Genomic DNA, 19890 nt, shown 5'->3' with positions numbered 1-19890 from the left:
TATTATGATTATATTTTCCTTCTTAAACAACTCCTGTATTCTTTCCTTGAGCAAATAATTGTCTTAAAAAAAATTAATATCTCCAGAGGCAGCCGCTTTCAACTCTTAGCTGTGACATATGGTATTTACTTTGTTTTCTAAATATTATGTTTCTACTGTTATTTCTTAGTATATCAATTTTAGAAATTGTATATTGTCTTACAGTAATGATAGATGGGATCTTTAGCTCTTTTATACACTCCTGCACTTAAAAAACAACCCCACTCTGTACCCCACTGCTTGGCCTTGCATTCAGGTACTGTTGCCAGAGGTGTGCAGCATGGTGGGGTCTGGCCAGAGGATTGGAAGGGGAGCCCCAGGAAACTGGAAAGAACTAGGGGGATCTGGAGAGGGAGGAGCTTGGAAAGTACCCCATAAAGTTGTTTAAGAAATGCTGAGCTAACTCCCAGCTTCACGTGCCTGAATCTGACCCCAAACAGCATATCGCAGGCTTTGAGAACTGGACTGTGGGTGGGGTTGCCCACTGGGTGGACCACATGCAGGAGAGGCCTGAGTATCACTGCACAGGCTTTGTAAATGGAGCTGGTGTTGAAACCACCACCCGCGAGAGGCTGGTTGGAAACTGGGGCTTGAACCCAACTGGGTGGATTCCTGACTAAACAAAAATACCAGCGTTCTCCATAGGATTTAAACGAGACTCAGAATCTTATAATGTGGCATTCAGAATGTCCATGATACAATCTAAGCTTAATTGACAAAGAACCAGGAAAATCTCCACTCGTAAGGGAGAGACACTCAACAGACAGCAATACTGAGGTGACGCAAATGTTGCAATTATCAGACAGAGCCTTTAAAGCAGGCATTATCAAAATGCTCCAGTAAATCAGAGCGAACACTTTTGAAACAAAGGGAAAGATAGAAAGTCTCAGCAAAGAGATGGAAGATAAAGAAGAAGCAAAAGGAAATTTTAGAACTGAAAAATAAAATTGCCAAAGTAAAGTATTCGCTAGGTGGACTCAATAGCAGGATGGAGATGACAGAAGAAAGTCAGTGAACTTGAAGGGAAATCAATAGAAGTTATCCAGTCTGAACCACAGAGAGAAAAGTGATTGGAAGACAGTGGACAAAGCCTCAGGGACGTGTGGGGCAGGACCACAAAGGCTAACACCTGTGTCGTCAGAGTCCCAGTAGAAGAGAAAGGGTTCTGTGCAGAAAAAACATTTGAAGACACAGTGGCTGAAAACTCCTCTAATTTGGCAAAAGACTTAAACCTACGGATTGAAGAGGTTCAGTGAACCCAGAGATAAGTGCAAAGAAATCCACAACCAGACATATCATAATCAAACTGCTAAAAAATAAAGACAAAGTCTTGAAAACAGCCATAGAAAAATGATGCATTACTTACACAGAGACAATAATTTGAATATCTGTGGGTCCCTTAGCAGAACTCATGGGGGCCAGAAAGAAATGGAGCAACATTTTAAAAGCAGTAGCAGAAAGACCCCAGAACTCAGAATTCTATTCCAGCAAAAGTCCTGCAGGAACGAAGGTGAAATGAAGACATTCTCAGATGAACTAAAACTAAGAGAATTCATTGGCAGGAGACATGCTCTAAGAGAATTGCTAAAGGAATTTCTTCAGACAGAAGAGAAATGATACCAGATGAAAACTTGGTACATCAGGAATGAAGGAAGAGCATCAAAAATGATAACTATAATATAGTATTCTCCTCCTTCTGAGTTCTTTAAAATATGTTTGATGGTTGAAGCGAAAAGTATAGCAGTGTCTGATAGGATTCTTAAGGTATAATAGGTAAGACAGCTATAATACAAAGGGGGCAGGTAAAGAGACCTGTAGGGTGATGAGCTTTCTACATTCCACTTGCGGTAATAAAATATAGATTTTGAGTAGATTGTGAAAAGTTAAATATTTACATTGTAAACCCTAGAGCAGTCGCTAAAAATAGGATACAAAGAGACAGTGAGAAACCCAATAGATAGATAAAATGGAATAATTCAAAATAAGGCAAGAAAGGGGAAACAGGAATGAAAAACAGAGGGAACAAATCATAGTGAAATGATAGTTCTGAATCCAGACACACCAATAATCACATGACATATAAATAGTCTGAACACGCCAACTTCAAGACAGAAGTGGTCAGGTGGCATAAAAACTCAAGGTCCAACTGTATGCTGTTTACCAGGAGCTCAGTTCAAATACAACGATGTAGTAGGTCAAAAGTAAGAGGATGGCAAAGCATTCTGTGCAAACGCTATTCAAAAGATAACTGGAGTAGCTCTATTAATACCAGACAAAGTAGACTTTGGAGCAAAAGAAATTGCTAGAAATTAAGAGGGATGTTACATATGATAAAAGAGTCAATTCACCAAGAAGACATACAATACTAAAAGTGTATGCATCTAACATAGAGCTTCAAAATGCAAAAAATTAATAGTGCAGAAAGAAGAAATAGACAAATTAACAATTGTAGTTGGATATTTCAACACTCCTCTTGGAGTAAACTATAAACATGTAGATAGAAAATCACCAACATAGAGAACTGAACAATATCATTAAGCATCTGGATCTAAATGACCTTTATGGAACGCTCCACCCAACAACAGCAGGATACACATTCTTTTCAAGTGCACATGGAACGTTCACCAAGATAGACCATATCCTGGATCATAAGACAAGCTTTAATTTTAAAAGAACTGAAATGACACAAGGTATATTCTGTGATCATAATGGAATTAAACTAGAAACCAATAACAAAGATAACATAAAAAATTAGAAACACTAGGAAATTCATACACTTCTAAATAATCCATGAGTCAGAGAGGAAGCCTCAAGAAAATATAGAAGATATTTTGAACTGAACAAAAATGAAAATACAACATATCAGATTTCGTAGGGTGCAGCTAAAGTGTGCTTACATGGAAATTTATAGCGTTAAGTGCTTATATAACAACAGAGAAAAGTCTCAAATCAATAATCTAATCTTCCACTTTTAGAAACTAGAAAAAGAAGAAGAAAATAAACCTAAAGCAAGGCAGAAGAAAGTCAATAATAAAGATAAGAGCAGAAACTAATAAAACTGAAAACAAAAACAGTAGAGGAAAAAAACTAGAGAAAGCCAGTGAAATAAAAAACGGATTCTTTAAAAAGCTCAATAAAATTGACAAACCTTTAACAAGACTGAAAGAGTAAAGAAAAGAGAGGACACAAATTACTAATAATAGGAATGAAAGAAGGGATACCACTACAGACCACACACGTATAAAAAGGATATTAGGGGAATACTATGAACAACTCTATGCCCATAAGCTTGAAAATTTAGATGAGATGGATCAGTTTGCCTTAAACAACAAACTATCAAAACTTAGCCAAGGTGAACTAGATAATCTGAGTAGTCCTATAACTTTATAGAAAATGAGCTCATGGTTAAAAAACTTTTGAAAAAGAACTATCCAGGCCTATTCACTGTAAATTGTCCTAAACATTATTTCCTTTAAGGAAAAATAACACTGATTTTATACATTCTCTTCCAGAAAGTAGGATAGATAGGAGCAATTCCTAGTTCGTGTAACAAGGCCTGCATTACTCTGATATCAAAACCAGAAAAAGGCAGTACAAGAAAAGAAAACTATGGATACATAAGCCTCATGAACTTAGACGCAAAATACTCAACAAAATATTAGCAAGTTGGATCCAACAATATGGAAAAAGAATAATACACCATGACCAAGTTGGGGGTTATCTCAGGAATGCAAGGCTATTTTCTATTTGAAAGTCAAAAATATGTAATTCATCATAGTCACAGCCTAAAGAAGGAAAAACGTATGATCATAACAATTGATGCAGAAGAAGCATTTGACAAAATTCAACGTCCATTTATGACAAAAACTGAGCAAACAGGAATAAAGAGGAACTTCCTCAGCTTGATAAGAATATCTACAAAAATCCTTTAGTTAGCATCACACGTAATGGTGAAAGATTGAATTCTTTTCCCCGTAGATCAGGAGCAAGTGAAGGATGCCCATACATAGTATTCAACATCTTATTCAACATTGTACTGGAAGTTCTAGCCAGTGCAATAAAGCAAGAAAACAAAATTTAAAAGCCATACAGATTGGAAAGGAAGGAACAAATCTTATTTGCAGACAACATGATTTTCTGTGTGGAAAATCTCAAGGGATTTACCAAAAGCTCCTAGAATAAACAAGTTTAGGGAGAATGCAGGATACAACAGGAGGTCAAGATAGAAAAATCAATCACATGTCTTTACATTAACAACAGTTGGAAAGCAAAATCTAAAAAACAGCATTATTTACAAAGGCTGAGGCAAAGAAGACCTAAATAAGTGGAGAGACATCTTTATGGATTGGAAGACTGTTTCAACATAGTAAAGATATAAATTCTCCCCCAATTGACCTATGGGTCTAATGCAATTTCAATCAAAATCCTTACATGATTTTTTTGTATATATATATATATACACAAAATATATATATATATATTCTAAAGTTTATACAGAAAAGCAAAGGAATTAGAGTCAAAACAATTTTGGAAAGAACGATAAAGTTGGAGGATTCATACTATACAATTTCAAGACTTTCATTAAAGCTACAGTAATCATGATAAAGTGCTGTTGGTAAAGGCATTGACACATAGATGAATGGAATGAAATAGAGTCCAGAAGCAAGTCACAGTTTAGCAGTTTCTTGTAAAATTAAATATACACATACCACATGACCCAGCAATCCTACTCGTAGAGAAGTGAACCTTATGGGAATGAAAACTTATGTCACACAGAAATATGTATACCAGTGTTCCTAGCAGCTCTATTTATAACCACTCAAGCTAGAAACCGCCCGAATGTTCCTAAATGGGTGAATGGATAAGTACACTGGGGTGCATCGTACAATAGAAAACTCCTCGGCAACAAAAAGGAACGGGCTGTGGGTACACACTATGGCCCGGGAGAGTCTCATCAGTATCGCAGGGAGTGAAAGAAGCCAGTCTCAAAGGTTGTATGGCATGTGATCCTATTTATATGACAGAAGAGAGGGGTAGATTGTGGGGTTGGGTGTTGGCGGGACGGTGTACAAGGAGGCAGTGAGGGAATGTTGTGGGTGGTGGGGCTGTTCTATACCCTGGCTGTGGTGGTGGTTACATGTGTTAAAACTCAAAGGACTATACACCAAAAGGGAAACAGTCAACATAACATAGGTTAATTAAAAAACGCATTTGAAACTGGAGCAGCAATGTTGTGATTTCTGCTTGGGTGAGGGTGTTCTTGTGATGGTGGTCTCCTGGGGTTCTGATTCTCATTGATCATCTCAGGGCCGGGCGAATTGTTCCTGGTTAAGTTGTTCTAACCGAAGGGTGCTGATGAAGGGAGCGTGGCCATCACTGCTCTTGTTGTGGTCGATTGTAGGTGAAGCAGGTGGAGTCGGGGACAGTCCAGTTCCAGTACTCACTGAGCCCTGAAGGACACCCGGACACGCCCATGGAGCACACCATTCGCCCCAAGGCAGAGCAGCGGCCTTCCAGGAAGCCACTCACCTCCCCTTCAAGTAAGTGTGTGTAGAGAGCTGAGTCTTCTAGCTCATGGCACAGCTCCATCTGTGCCCAGTACAGCAACATTTATCAGATACTTACTGCAGATGGCTTTAATTTGAATCAGTTGGTTGAGTTTTTGCTGAATACAGAGGTGTAGAACCGGGCAGTGATGAAGTGTGGCCCAGCACTCTGTGCTTCAGCCACGAGTCAGCTCTGTTGCTTGCAGCTCCCTGAACGAGGGCCTGGGAAGGTCTGTTGGTGACCCTTAAAGGGACACATCATGTGGGTGCCCTGCAGATACAGGGCTCAAGAATCAGAGGCTGGCTGAAAGCTAAGGACTGCCAGCTTTATTTTGCACTGTTAATGTAGCCATGAGTTTGCTGTCTTTAAAAAGTGCTTTCTACTCCCTTGGAGCACAGTCTGAGAGTGGGGAGGCCATGACCTCAGGGCGTGGCTTTAAGAAAGGGATAGAGGGCTGTCAGCAGGGTGATGCCCTTCCTGTGGGTGGTGGCGTCCCCACGTGTGACCACGGCTGTCAGCTTTGCGTTGGCTACACCACACCTTCTGCTGAGGCTGGTACCTTGTGTTCAGGGCCTCTTAGTTTATTCCCAAGGACAGGCAGCTGTGTCCTGGTGGGGAATCCCACCTGTGGCGGGAAGAGGAGGAGTTTAGGAGGAGAATTGAAAGAGCATTGAGCCCTTGGCCCTCGGCTTCTAGGGATCTCGCTGGCTGGAAGAATGTTCTAGATCATGGGTGGTTAGGCTCTTAGAAAGTCAGAAAGGTAGGGAATGAACAAAAGTGTAAGCTGTAGAGGGGAGCTTAGTGTCCATCCATCCTCCAACCAGATGGATTTACTCTGATGGACACTGCTGGGTGTCCATGGAGGGCTGGGCAGTGTCTCTTGGGCAGCAGGTCCTGGGTGCTGGTGCAAAGGCACCAGTGAATCTGTCATTTGGGAGTGGTTTTTTATGAGTTGAGATTCTAGTTTTTGGAAACTGGTCTTGTTGAATTTACTGGTTTATTGATTTTTTTCAATTTTTATTTTATTTTTTTTTTTGTGATACGCAGGCCTCTCACTGTTGTGGCCTCTCCCGTTGCGGAGCACAGGCTCCAGACGCTCAGGCTCAGTGGCCATGGCTCACGGGCCCAGCCGCTCCACGGCATGTGGGATCTTCCCGGACCAGGGCACGAACCCATGTCCCCTGCATCGGCAGGCGGACTCTCAACCACTGCACCACCAGGGAGGCCCCCACTGGTTTATTTTTAAAATATTTATTTGGTTGCACTGGGTCTTAGGTGCGGCAGGCGGGCTCCTTAGTTGTGGCATGAGAACTCTTAGTTGCGGCATGCACGTGGGATCTAGTTCCCTGGCCAGGGATCGATCCCAGGCCCTGTGCATTGCGAGCACGGAGTCTTAACCACTGGGTCACCAGGGAAGCCCCAGTCTTGCTGAATTTAATCTTACAGTTGGTGGAAGCAGCACACTTGTCTCTCCGGCCTAGAGCTTGATGTACTGGCCTCCATCTTTGTGACCTTCCAGGATTTTCCGAGATATTTAAACATATTCAGGCACCAAAACTTAATAGTTGAGTGCTTTGGGACCAAGCACGTTATTAAGTATTTTCCCTCTTCCCCGAAAGGCTGTATGTTTGATGGTTTTAATTGTTTTGTTCTTTCCAGTGTTGAATATTATGCTTACCAGACTGTTCTCAGGATTGCCGTTTACCACCCGTGTGTACATTAATGATCTCATCTTATATAAGTGGTGCTGGAATGTACAGCACCACTTATACTTGAGGAATTGCCAGAATATCTGCTAGAATCCCTTGCAGTGGTGGGTGGTAGGCATGTGTTTTCCATCAGAGTCAGTTTAGAATAAATTTCCAATTTTATTTGATAAAGTTGAATGCATGGAAAGCATAGAATATATAGTTAAAAATATTAAACAGAGTCAACTTATTTCTAACCTGTTCCCTTCTTTAAATCTACTATCTTCCCTTCTTTGACATATGTTCATAGTTACATTCTAAAAATAAAACAAGTACCAACCTCTAAGAAATGTAAGTATGAAAGAAAGATAGTATCCTAGATTATAAAATTATGTATATTTTGTGATTAGATATAAATATCATTACTCTGGTTTTTGATTAAGTGACTCTAAAGGACAGTAGTGAAATGTAATAAACCCAGTTTAAAGTAATAAATACAGTCTACCCTTGTCCTTAGAAATGTCTGAATAGATCATTTTCTTAGAGAAGAAACCCATACAGCTATCGTTAAGGGAAGAATATAATTACCTTTTCTGGAAAGGAAATTTCCGGTGTTGAATTTTGATGTAGTTATGGCACTGGAAACAGCATCTAGTCTAATCTAATGGTCATCCAGGACGGGATGACCCTGTTGGCTTCTCCGGCCCGACCTACTGTCAGTGTGGCTGTGGACTTTGGGGTTTGCTCTCCCAGCTGCCCCGTCTGTTCTCATGAGGGCCTTAGAGGAGATTTAAAGCCTAGTCTGCCACTGCCTTTGTTTCCCAGAATTGTCCTTTAACTGATTTTTTGCTTGGGGTTCACGGAACTTCTTGGATCTCTGGGTTTTTTAAATCACAGTTGGAACAATTTTGATCATTCCTGCTTCTGTCCTCCTCTCTCTTCTCCCTTGGGGCCCCCAGTTACGCGTGTATCAGGCAGCGAGCCTCACTTCTATTTGTGGTCTGTTCTCTCTGTGTGCCGTCCTAGATCGTTCCTATTGCTGCACCTTCAGGTTCACTCATCTTTTCTTCTGCAGTGTCTGATCTGCCATGAATCCCATCCAGTGTAGTTTTCATCACAGGTCCTGTAGTTTTCATCTCCAGAAGTTCTCTCAGGGTCTTTTTCTGTCCTCCATGTTCAGTGTTTCCTGTGGCTTCTCGAACGTGGGAAATACCTGTACAACCACTGACAAGCTTATGCTTTAGTCTTTCTCTCCAGAGAAGGCAGAGGTAGGTAGACCTCTTAGACCTGACCAGCAGTTAATGTTCCAGTATTTTTCCCTATTTGAAATGACCCAGATAGTGACCCAGATAGTGAGTGAATTCTCATTTTAGCTTGGTTTAGTTTCAAGTTACCGAAATCTGGAGATAATGTTACAAAGTTTGTCCCTCCTTTGATATCTTTGTTTGCCAGTTCTAATATCTTGGTCTGGATTCGTTTTGATTGATTGATTTTTGTCCTAATTTGGGTTGTATTTTCCTGCTTCTTTATATTCATAATTTTTTTTACCGGATTCCAGGTATTGTGAGTTTTCTCCTTTTGGGGACTGAATATTTTTGTAGTTGATAAATACTCTTGAGCTTTGGAAACGGTTTGGTCATTTTGGGTCTTGCCCTTAAGATTTGTTAGATGGGACCAGATCAGCATTTAGTTTAGGGCTAATTATTCCTCACTAGGTGACAAGACCCCTTTTGTTACTCTGCCTGATGTCCCTGAATTATGAGGTTTACCAGTCTGTGAGGACAGCTTCTTTCTGGCCTCGGGTGAACCCTGTGTACTGGTCCTTCTAATTTTTCGGGTGGTTCTTTGCCCATCCTTGGGTAGTTTCCTCGTCAGTGATCTACTAAATCCTGGAGGGACCCTCTAAGTGGCTGGAGCTCCTTCTCTGTGCACCCCTCCTGTCTGTGTTCAGCCCTGCAAACTCCAGCTTCCTTGGTCTCCTTGGGCTCTCAGCTTGGTCTTCAGATCAGGGCCCCGCTGTGCACTGTCTGGGTTCCCCTCCCTGCACTGCAGTCTGAAGAATCACTCAACACCGTGATGTGAGGACAATTGGAAGGTTTACTTCTTTTGTTTCCAGTTCCTCAGGATCCTTTCCTGCCTGAATTCCAGTGTCTTAAAGACTTGTTTTATATATTCTGTTAAAAATTTTTGTTTCAGATGGGAGGGAAAATCCGGTCAGAAGTAGAAGGCTTTGCCTGCTGTTAGTGGTTTCTAGGCTACTGAAGTCATCCGCCCCAGGGCTGATCGCCCAGCGGTTTTGAACGTTTTCCTGGCTGCTCTGTGCTGCGTGTGGTTCACTAAACGTGTCGGCGTTTCATGACTTTCAGCCTTGGCTCGTGCCCTGAGCCTAGAAGGCGTCTCCGTCGTGTACTGTGTTTATTTTCTTTTAAGATATATTCTCTTTGTTAAATTAAAAAATTACAGGGCTTCCCTGGTGGCGCAGTGGTTGAGAGTCTGCCTGCCGATGCAGGGGACACGGGTTCGTGCCCCGGAGCGGCTGGGCCCGTGAGCCATGGCCGCTGAGCCTGCGCGTCCGGAGCCTGTGCTCCGCAATGGGAGAGGCCGCAACAGTGAGAGGCCCGCGTACCGCAAAAAAAAAAAAAAAAAAAAAAAATTACATATTCAAGAATAGCCAAGGCAGTTTTGAAGAAGAGAGGCTTCCCCTTTCTTGACTTGCAAGCTTAACGGCAAAATTATAGTAACTAGCACAGCGTGATGTTGGTACAGACATAGATCAACAGATAACAAGACAAAATCAAAAGCGTGATGTGTGACAAATTACAGATAAGGAGCATATTACTTTCCTACTGTTGTTATAACGAATTATCATAAGCTTAGTTGCTTAAAATAGCGTGAAGTCAGTATCGTCCGGTTCTGGAGATCAGCAGTCCAAAGGTCTCACAGACTGAAGTCGAGGTCTCTGGGCTGTGCCCCTGCAGAGGCTGTGGGAGAGGATCTGCCTCGTTGCCTTTGCCGGCTCCCAGGGCCCAGCGGCACCTTTGGCCCCGTCCTCCATCTTCAGAGGCAGATTCAGAATAGCATTTCCACGTCTCTCTTTGACCCTGATTAATCACTCCTGCCTCTCTTTCACTCATAAGGACTGTTGTGGTTACACTGGGTCCCCTCCACCATCCAGGACAATCTCCGTGTCTCCAGGCCAGCTAATTAGCAGCCTCGATTCCATCTGCCACCTCGGTTCCCTTGGTGGCGTTAGCGCAGCGTATTCACGGGTCGCTGGGATTAGGATGTGGGCGCTTGGTGGGGCGGTGGGCAGCATTACTCTGTCTGCCACAAGAGTAAGGGCGGACCAGTCAGTTAACAGCGCTGGACTGGCTGTCCAGGTGGAAAATGGAAAATCAGATCCCAATTTCATGTTGTGTACACAAATTCTGGATGGATTACAAAACAGAACTGTAGAAATTTTAGAATCAGAAGATCAGGAAGAAGAAAGATGATAGAAAGAGCTGTTCCGAGTCAATGAGGAATGGTCCATAACAGGACAGAAAAATGGGCAAAGGGATGTGAGGAGAGAATTCACAGAGGAGAAACCAGAACAACCAATCGACGTACGCAAAAGTGCTCAGTTTCACTAGCAATCAGAGAAATGCAAATTAAAATGAGAAATCACTTCATGACCCTCGTGTTGGAAAAACCTGGCCGGCTAATAGCATGTAGGCGGAGGAGGAGTTGGGAAGCGAGGAATTCCCACCACACAGGGAGGAATGCAGGATGTACGACCACTTTGAAGAGCAATTTTGTAGTATTTAGTTAATACCCTACAGCTGGGAAATGCCATTTCTAGACGCCCACTGCAGAGAGGAACTAGTTCATGTGACACGGGGCCTGTGTTTAGTGGCTGAAGCGTGGGAACGACCTGCCTGTGCCCCAGTCGGGGGATGGCTGAATGAGCTGATTTATCAGGACCGTGGGTGCTGTGTAGCAGTGAAAATGCCAAGATAGGGCTCTGTACATCATTATGGCTGAACCTTCACAACGGTGTGCTGAGTGAAGAAGGCAGGTTCTGAAAGGAAACGGACAGCACGGCAGCATGTAAGTGGCTTTGAAATCAGTTGCGTTTTGTTTGTGAATCCAGACTTGCCAACTGGGTGGTCTTAGACCAGTTGCTTAATGTGTCCGTCCCTCAGTTTCCTCAGCTGTAAAATGGATGGATTAAAGGCCTACATATGAAAAACAAAACTTGAGGAGTCTTAGAAAAAAATTTGGAGAATATTTTTATGCCCTTGAGGTTAGGAAGGCTTCCTTAAACAAGATAAAGCACAAACCAAAAAGAGAAGAGTGAGAAACGTGATAATGTTAACATGTAAAGCTTTTCTATGAGAGAAGACTCCATAAACAAAGTTAAAAGACAAACCTCAGGACTGGGCTTCCCTGGTGGCACAGTGGTTAAGAATCCGCCTGCCAATGCAGGGGACACGGGTCCGAGCCCTGGTCCGGGAAGATCCCACATGCCGCGGAGCAACTAAGCCCGTGCGCTGCAACTACTGAGCCTGCGCTCTAGAGCCCGAGAGCCACAACTACTGAGCCCGCGTGCCACAGCTACTGAAGCCCGCGTGACTAGAGCCCGTGCTCCACAACAAGAGAAGCCACCGCAATGAGAAGCCCGTGCACCACAACGAAGAGTAGCCCCCGCTCGCTGCAACTAGAGAAAAGCCCGCGCCGCAGCAACGAAGACCCAACGTAGCCATAAATAAATAAATAAAAATTTATGTATATAAAAAAGACAAACCTCAGACTAAAAGATACTTGCAATACATAAAACCGTTAAAAAGTAATGGAAAGAATGAGGAGATTAGAAGGAAGAAAGATAATAGAAAGAGCTCCTCCCAATCAGTAAGAAGGAGATAAACAACCGACAAGAAAAATGGGCAAAGACCCTCCGAGGTCGTGGAGAGGGTTAGATGAAAAAAGTTTGTCAGGGTGCGCAGGCTGCCCAGCTCAGGGCAAAGGCTTCACAGTTGCTGTCAGCTGCATTGATCTTGTCATCCTGCTGGCTGGCAGCATCCGTGGGCAGTGGCCACATGTTCATACCCCCTTTCAACCATTGGCCCAACTAAATACAGATCCCATATCTCACTGGAAACAGGGCGACCACCAGGTCAGGAGCAGATGCAATATTTGCACAGAGCTACTGTTGACCCCAAAGTCCTTGATGGGTACAAACCAGTGCCCATGTTGCCATCTAGGGAATGGGTTCCCACTGGGCCGGAAAGCTTAGTGTTGGCCCTGCTTCTACCGTTTTATATTAGCATTCTGGGAGAAAGTAAGGGAGTGTTTATTCGGATAGGTTTGCTCAGCGTGCCCTCCCCTTACCCATTCAGCAAACCCTATTGACAGTCTGTGAAGTGCCAGGTATGTTTTAAAAGGAGACAGTAAGTGAATAAGTCACCAAATATTTAGGTAGCAGAAAGAATACTGTCCCACTCTGGTGTGGGGTGTTGACAGCAGGGAAGCTGTGCCTATGTGAAAAGGGAGTATATGGGAATTCTCTGTCCTTTCTGCTCAAAGTTGCTGTGAATATAAAACTGCTCTAAAGTCCATTAAAGAATAAGACAGAGAATAATATGTGGGGAACTTAGTTATGCCTGTCTTGATTTGATTAACCTGTGTTCAGGATTTATGTTTCTGTTTCCGTATTTGAGGTTCATCTGTGGCAGAGGTCAGCAGACTTTAAGGCCAGATAGGAAATATTTTAGGCTTTGTGGGCCAGATGACCTCTGCCACGGCTACTCATCTCTGCTGGTGTTCAGTGAAAGCCATCGAGGATGTGTAAGTGAACAAGTATGGATGTGTTCCAATAAAGATTTATTTATAAGCGCAGATCGTGCGCCAAACTTGACCAGTGGGCCATACTTTGCAGATCCTTTTTTTTTTTCTTTTTCTTTTTTTTAATGTGTAATAGTCTTTATTGAAACATAGCCAAACAGTAGCCAGAGTAATCTCTATTTTTTAATTTTTATTTTATTAAGTCTTTTGAAAATGTAATATATTTAAATGTTCAAAAAATGTTAAAGTGGGAAGTAGTAAATAGATGACCCAATTTTCTAATGGGTTGCTGGTCTTTACCAATTGATAGAAGCTCTTGTTATGTTAAATGAGCCCTTTGTGATGAGGTTGCAAATTTATTTTCTCAATTTGTCTTTTTTCTTTTGACTTTTCTTGTAGTGGTTTTGCCAGGAGTTTACAAAAATTTTCATACTCATCATCTTTTTTTTTTTTCTTGTAAATTTATTTATTTATTTTCGGCTGCGTTGGGTCTTCGTTGCTGCGTGCGGGCTTGCTGTAGTTGTGGTGGCTTCTCTTGTTGTGGAGCATGGGCCCTAGGCACGTGGGCTTCAGCAGTTGTGGCATGAGGGCTCAGTTGTTGTGGCTCACGGGCTCTAGAGTGCAGGCTTAGTAGTTGTGGCCCACGGGCTTAGTTGCTCCGTGGCATGTGGGATCTTCCTGGACCAGGGATTGAACCTGTGTACCCTGCATTGGCAGGCGGATTCTTAACCACTGCGCCGCCAGGGAAGCCCCTCATAGTCATCTTTTTTCAATCTTTTCTTTTAAAGCATTAAGAGATCACATTTTAGTTAGAAAGGTCTTCCACATTCCACGGTTACAAATAATTCTCTCAAGTTTTTTTCCTAGTAATTTTAGGGCTTCCTTCTTATATATACATTTAAATCATTGATCCATTTGGAATTTATTCTTGTATAAAATATTAGTTTACATCCAATTTATATTTTTCTAGATGGCTATCCAGTTATCCCAATACTATTTAATTCTTAATGTTTTCCCCATTGATTTAAGACACCACTCATATTATTTATTAAATTATTACTTGCATTTGTTTATATTAGTGGGTTCTATTTTTTAAAAAAATTTATTAGAGTATAGTTGATTTACAATATTGTGTTAGTTTTGGGTGTACAGCAAAGTGAATCAGTTATACATATACGTATATCCACTCTTTTTTTCAGATTCTTTTCCTATATAGGCCATTACAGAGCACTGAGTAGAGTTCCCTGTGCTCTACAGCAGGTTCTTATTAGTTATCTATTTTATATATAGATCCTTTCTTTTTTGTTGTTTTTATCAGGTTTTGGTATTATGAGCATTTTAGGTGTGTAAAATGAGTGTTTACTTGGGGCTCTCTAGAGAAGCAGATATACATACAGTATGGGAAGAGATATATGATGAGAAATTGGATCACACAATTACGGAGGCTGAGAAGTCCCGTGATCTACTGTCTGCAAACTGGAACCCAGGAAAGCAGGTGGTGTAATTCAGGCTGAGTCCAAAAGTCTGAGAACCAGGGCAGCCGGTGGCGTGGATTTCATCTGGGTCTGAAGGCCTGACAACAGGGGGCCGAGGGCAGGAGACTGATGACCCAGCTCTGCGGTCAGGCAGGAGGGGTCTAGTTCTTCCTTCCTCCACCTTTTTGTTTTATACAGACCCTCAATGGATTCAATGAGGCCTCCATCCCCCGCCCCCGCCCCCCGCCCCCCACCTAACAGTGGGAAGGGCAAACTGCTTTAAAACTGAGTCACCCCTTCAAATTCGAATTTCATGCGGAAACACCCGCACAGACACACCCAGAATAATGTTTAACCAAACGTCTGGGCGCCCTGTGATCCAGTCAGGTTGGCACTTAAGATTTTAAGCTATTTCTGTGTTTGCTACCTTTTCCTGTGCTTTAAAATAGTTTAAACAAAAGGCAGCATCTGTTTCTTGAAGGTCTGATAAAACTTACCTATAAAACCATCAGGAACTTGGTACCTTTTGAAGGGATGTTTTGACAACCATTTAAATTTCTGTTCATGGTTATTGATCTATTTAGGTTTTCCATCTCATCTTGTGTTACCTTTTGGGGTACATATCCTCTAGAAAAATGGTCAATTTCTTTTAGTTTACAAAGATGTTGGGATAAAATTGTATCTAATTTAAAGCTTCTAATTCGTATCATTAAATAGCAAAAATTCAACCAAGTAAAATTTAAAGCTCTAACTGGCTTTATTGAACAATTAATGAATTAGGTAGCATCCCATCTACCAAGTAGAAACTCACTTGGAGGAGCTGAACAAAAAGGAAGACGTTTATAGGCAGAAGGTGGGGGAGGGGGTAAGGAAAGAGCGGGCTACCTCACCTTCCTCTGGGGGATGGAAGGGGTCCACGTGGCTGTTACCTCATTGGTGCCAACCAGAAAATTCCAAACTGGCCAGTTAAGACCACTTTCCTGGGGAATATTGAAAGTGCAGTTAGGTAAGGTACCAAGCCATGGTTCGGTGACACCGGCTTAGTACAAGTGACAAATGACTCCATTCTGGGCCGGTTGTTTCTTTTTGAAAGTATCTATGATTAGGTTCCCTTTCTCATGCCTAATATTTTGGTGAATCTCTCCCTTTCTCGGTCAGGCTTAGCCAAGGTTTCTTCACTTCATCATTCTCTTCAAAGAACTAGCTGTTGGTTTTACTTATTGGTTCTCCCCTTCTTTGTTTTTGTTTCTAATTGTATCTTTAATTTTAATTAACTTAATGAAAATTTAATTTTATATGCTTTTATCAAGTCCATCCTCTTAATTTTTTAAAAAAGTTGAGCGCTTAGCATTTTTTCCGTTTATCTTCTTAGGAATGATCTCACGTAAGGGTCTGCAGTTTTCTTCTAGGTGCAGCGTGGACTCTCACACGTCTTGATCTTTAGTGTTCTTACTGCCTCAACTGTTGGGCTCAACTTCTGTTTGCTTTTACCTAGAATATAGAAGTGTTTTAAAGTATCCCCACGTTAAAAAATACACTAAACTCTTCTTGCCCTTTCACGTGGGCCCTTGCCCTCATCCTTAAAGCCCGGCTCAGGTGTCTCCTCCCTGCAGAGCCTCCTTTCCGCATCTCCTGGCCTTGGTAGGTGCCGCTCTTTATTTTTTATTTTATTTTATTTATTATTTATTTGGAAAAAGGAGTTTTATTTTTTAAATTTAACAACTGATTGTGTGTTTTTTTTAAAACATCTTTATTGGAGTATAATTGCTTTACAATGGTGTGTTAGTTTCTGCTTTATAACAAAGTGAATCAGTTATACATATGTTCCCATAGCTCTTCCCTCTTGCGCCTCCCTCCCACCCCTCTAGGTGGGGTCACAAAGCACCGAGCTGATCTCCCTGTGCTATGCGGCTGCTTCCCACTAGCTATCTATTTTACGTTTGGTAGTGTATATATGTCCATGCCCCTCTCTCACTTTGTCCCAGCTTACCCTTTCCCCTCCCCATATCCTCAAGTCCATGCTCTAGTAGGTCTGTGTCTTTATTCCCATTTTACCCCTACGTTCTTCATGACCCTTTTTTTTTTTTAGATTCCATATATACGTGTTAGCATACGGTATTTGTTTTTCTCTTTCTGACTTACTTCACTCTGTATGACAGACTGCTCCTTATTTTATATCGTCTGTTGTCTGTTTCTTCCTTCTCACTACTGCTTTTGGGGTGTGTCAGCCAGGCTTGCCCTGGTGACAGATAGTTCCTGAATCTCACTGGCTTAAAACAAAAAGCTTTGCTTCCTGCTCTCAGTACACGTCCATGTGGGCTGGGGGCGGCTCTGCTCACTATGGTCACACATGGCAGTTGTCACTGGAGCATTGCCGGCCGCTCCCCCCCAGCACAAAGAAAGGCCCAGAAATGACCTGCATCCTTCCTCCCAGCTCAGGGGCTAGAGCTGGCGTGTGGCCCCGCCCAGTCTCAGGGGCTGCGCAGCGTCCCAGCGAGGCCGCAGAAGGTGAAGAGGTGCCGATCCCCGGTGTGGATATTCGTTCGGCATTAGAGACGATCATAGGAGCATCTCACCAGTGGGGACTCTGCTGGTCCATCGTTCTGTTGCCCAAAGCATTCAGCACGTGTGGGTAGAGAAATGGGTCACTCGGGACTCTTCCGTGATAGAAACTCAACTCAAAATAGTCGAAACGGAGAGGGAATTGATTGGCTCTCGTGATGGAAGAGCCCTGACGTGAGGCCTGGCTGCGTCCTGGCCCTGGAGTGGTGTGGTGAAGAGCTGGTGTGTCTGTCTGTCTCCCACACCTCTGACTGCTCACCCTCCAGCTGTCCATGGTGGCTTCCTTCCAGGCAGGGTTTCCCTACATGGTGGCTCCGGGAGCTGCTCGGTTATCCTCGGACTTAGGAATCCCAGCAGGAAGAACCTCTTTTGCTCAGTTGTCCAGTCGGAGTCCTGAGATGGAGCCCCTCCCTCTGCCGGGTCACCTGCTGTACCCTGAATGACTGGGATGGGGGTGAGGCAGGGCGTGCATCCTGGGTCACACTCCCTCTCTTGTGTGGGGTTGGGCCAGGGGTAAGGGCTGGGAGGGTGATGCCCCAAAGGGAAACCATCCTTGCTGCTCTCGGGAGAGAGGGTGGATTCCGGTGGTCACCCGATGGATTGAGGGCCTGCTCTCCTGTCCCAGGTCTCTCCCTGCACTCAGCTGTTTCCACTGCGTAGTTGCACCCCAGCTTTGAGCAGCTTTCCCTGCATTTCTTGATCTTCGAATGAGTAGAGGTTGGTAGTTCCTGCCAGTGGCACCCGGCCTGTCTTCCGGTAGCCCACCATCTCCACCCCCGGAGGCTCTGCTGGGCACAGAGCAGGGCACTGTGTGGGCTCCAGGGAGCACTGTGGAGGTTCAGGGGGTGGGGGGACCCCACAGGGAGGGCTCCCCCACAAGGCCTCTTGCTTTGGGCTCGAGATGATCCTGTCGCCCGGTGAGCCGAGCCTCTTTCTGGGTGACTGGGTGGAGGGTGTTACTCTCCCGTGTGTGGGGCTCACCGAGCCGCAGCCTGACTTGCTAAGGTTCAGAGCTGCTGGGTGCACACCCTTTGAGTTCTCTACCAGAAGCGTTATTGCTGCGTCCTTGGCAGACAGGAGTGGGTGCTTCAGCTGCTGGAGAACTCAGGGATTGAGCTCTGGTGCAGACGTGCGGTAGCAGCGTCATCTGGTTTTCAGCTCCCGTTCGGGGACCCGCAGATCTGCGTGGATGCAACCTGTTTCCATTTGGTTTATTTAATTTGGATTTATCACCGCATTCATGTCACATTAACGTGATCGCCTTCACCCCAGGCTCCAAGCATTTGAAAACGTTGCCTCCCAAGACCTAACATAAGAGACTTAAATACCGGCTGATGTTTAACTTATGATGGAAACTTTTCCTGCTTCAGTATTTTACCAACCTCTACAGTTCCTTTGGAAATCTTAATGATACGCAGCTGTCACTTTAAGTGAGGTGCTCTGGCTTTCTGTTGTGAATTATCCTTTTTATTTGTTCTGCAAAATTACCAGGGAGCAAAGGTCCATTCATCACCCTCCGCACGGGTGTGTGTGCAGGGCCGCTAGAGGGCCCTCCGTCTCCAGGTTTTGGAACCCGGCATGGCATTCCCCTGACCCGTAGTTTGCTTTTGAATGTTCTGGTGGCATCAGGATTTTGGTGTGTCTGCTTAATAGATACGAAAGCGGCCGGGTAGAAGGGGCCATTGAAAATACATAACCCTGGTGTTTCCCAGAGCACACTGAGTTAGACGCTTGACGTGGTTGTGACCCCGTGTGCGGGCGACATGCTCGAGAGCATCCTCACTGACAGGCAGCTCGCCTGCCCCGAGTCGTGTCATCCAGGACATCACGCAGCAGTGGAGAGAGTGAAAGATGTCGATTGAGCAGGGGATGGAAGTTAGCGGCCGGGAACCTAACACACCTGTACGGCATCTGCCGGAGAGCCTGAGTGAGCGGTTCAGAGCCAAGGCTTCCAGGAGGGAGATCACGCTTCTGAGCCTGGTCTGTGAAGGTGACCCAGCCTAGGGCTCTGGGCACGTCTCAGACTTCCCACTCCCCTTGGGCCTGACTCGCCGAGACAGGGCACCTCTGGCTTCCTTTAGCACAGAGACCCAAACCCGCTCCATCGACAGCATCCCTTTACCTCTTCCTAGATTGTGCTCACTTCCTCCATTCCTGTGATCAAAGTCTTCAAGAGGATGACTTTTTAAGCCCAAATAATTAGGAATAACGGCCTTTCAAGTGGGTCGGCCTTGTGAATTCTTAGTGTCTGGAGTACCATTGAATGCTGAGTAATCCTTTATTTTCAAGGTCTGTCGGGGAAAGCTGTTTTTCACAACCTCTATTTAAATCACAGAAATTGTGTCTTTGGCTGTGACGACCCCTTCCTTCCCCCTGCCCTCGGGGCGAGCTGTTGGCCCCCATCCTGGAACATCCCCACAGCCCCGCCTTCCTGGTCCGAGGCCTGGCCCCTCCCTGCCGCGGTTGCTAAGCAACAGCCTCCTCTCCCTTCTGTTAAGCACAGGCAGGTCTGTCTGCAGGGCAGCCTTTTCCTCCACGAATCCCACTCATCAGGCCCTGCCGGCTGATTCTCTTTTCCTCCGCCCCCCGCCCCCCACCCCCCCCCCAGAATGTGCAGCTACGTTCAAGCAGAAGCGCTCTCTGGAGGGCAGCTTGCACTGTGGGATAAAGGGCTTGAATGTGTTCATGCATGGGGACCCCACCAGCCTTCCCAGGGAGGACAAGGGAGAGACCTCTGCTCTCTGCAGCCTGGAGGA

At 44.2% G+C, this 19890-nt stretch overlaps 1 protein-coding gene across 1 annotated transcript in view; it reads left to right on the top strand.

Moving 5' to 3' along the window:
- Nucleotides 1-19890, top strand: part of NPHP4 (nephrocystin 4) — a 132956-nt gene that overhangs the window by 66098 nt on the left and 46968 nt on the right. Inside the window, exon 10 of the mRNA XM_065884328.1 lies at nucleotides 5441-5579. Within this exon, the coding sequence (XP_065740400.1) occupies nucleotides 5441-5579 (139 nt within the window). The remainder of the gene's footprint in view (nucleotides 1-5440; nucleotides 5580-19890) is intronic.

The sequence above is a fragment of the Phocoena phocoena genome, chromosome 1, assembly GCF_963924675.1.
Source record: "Phocoena phocoena chromosome 1, mPhoPho1.1, whole genome shotgun sequence".
NCBI classification, from domain to species: domain Eukaryota; kingdom Metazoa; phylum Chordata; class Mammalia; order Artiodactyla; family Phocoenidae; genus Phocoena; species Phocoena phocoena.
Note: the sequence above shows the minus strand (reverse complement) of the source record. Positions and strands in the feature narration are given on the sequence as shown.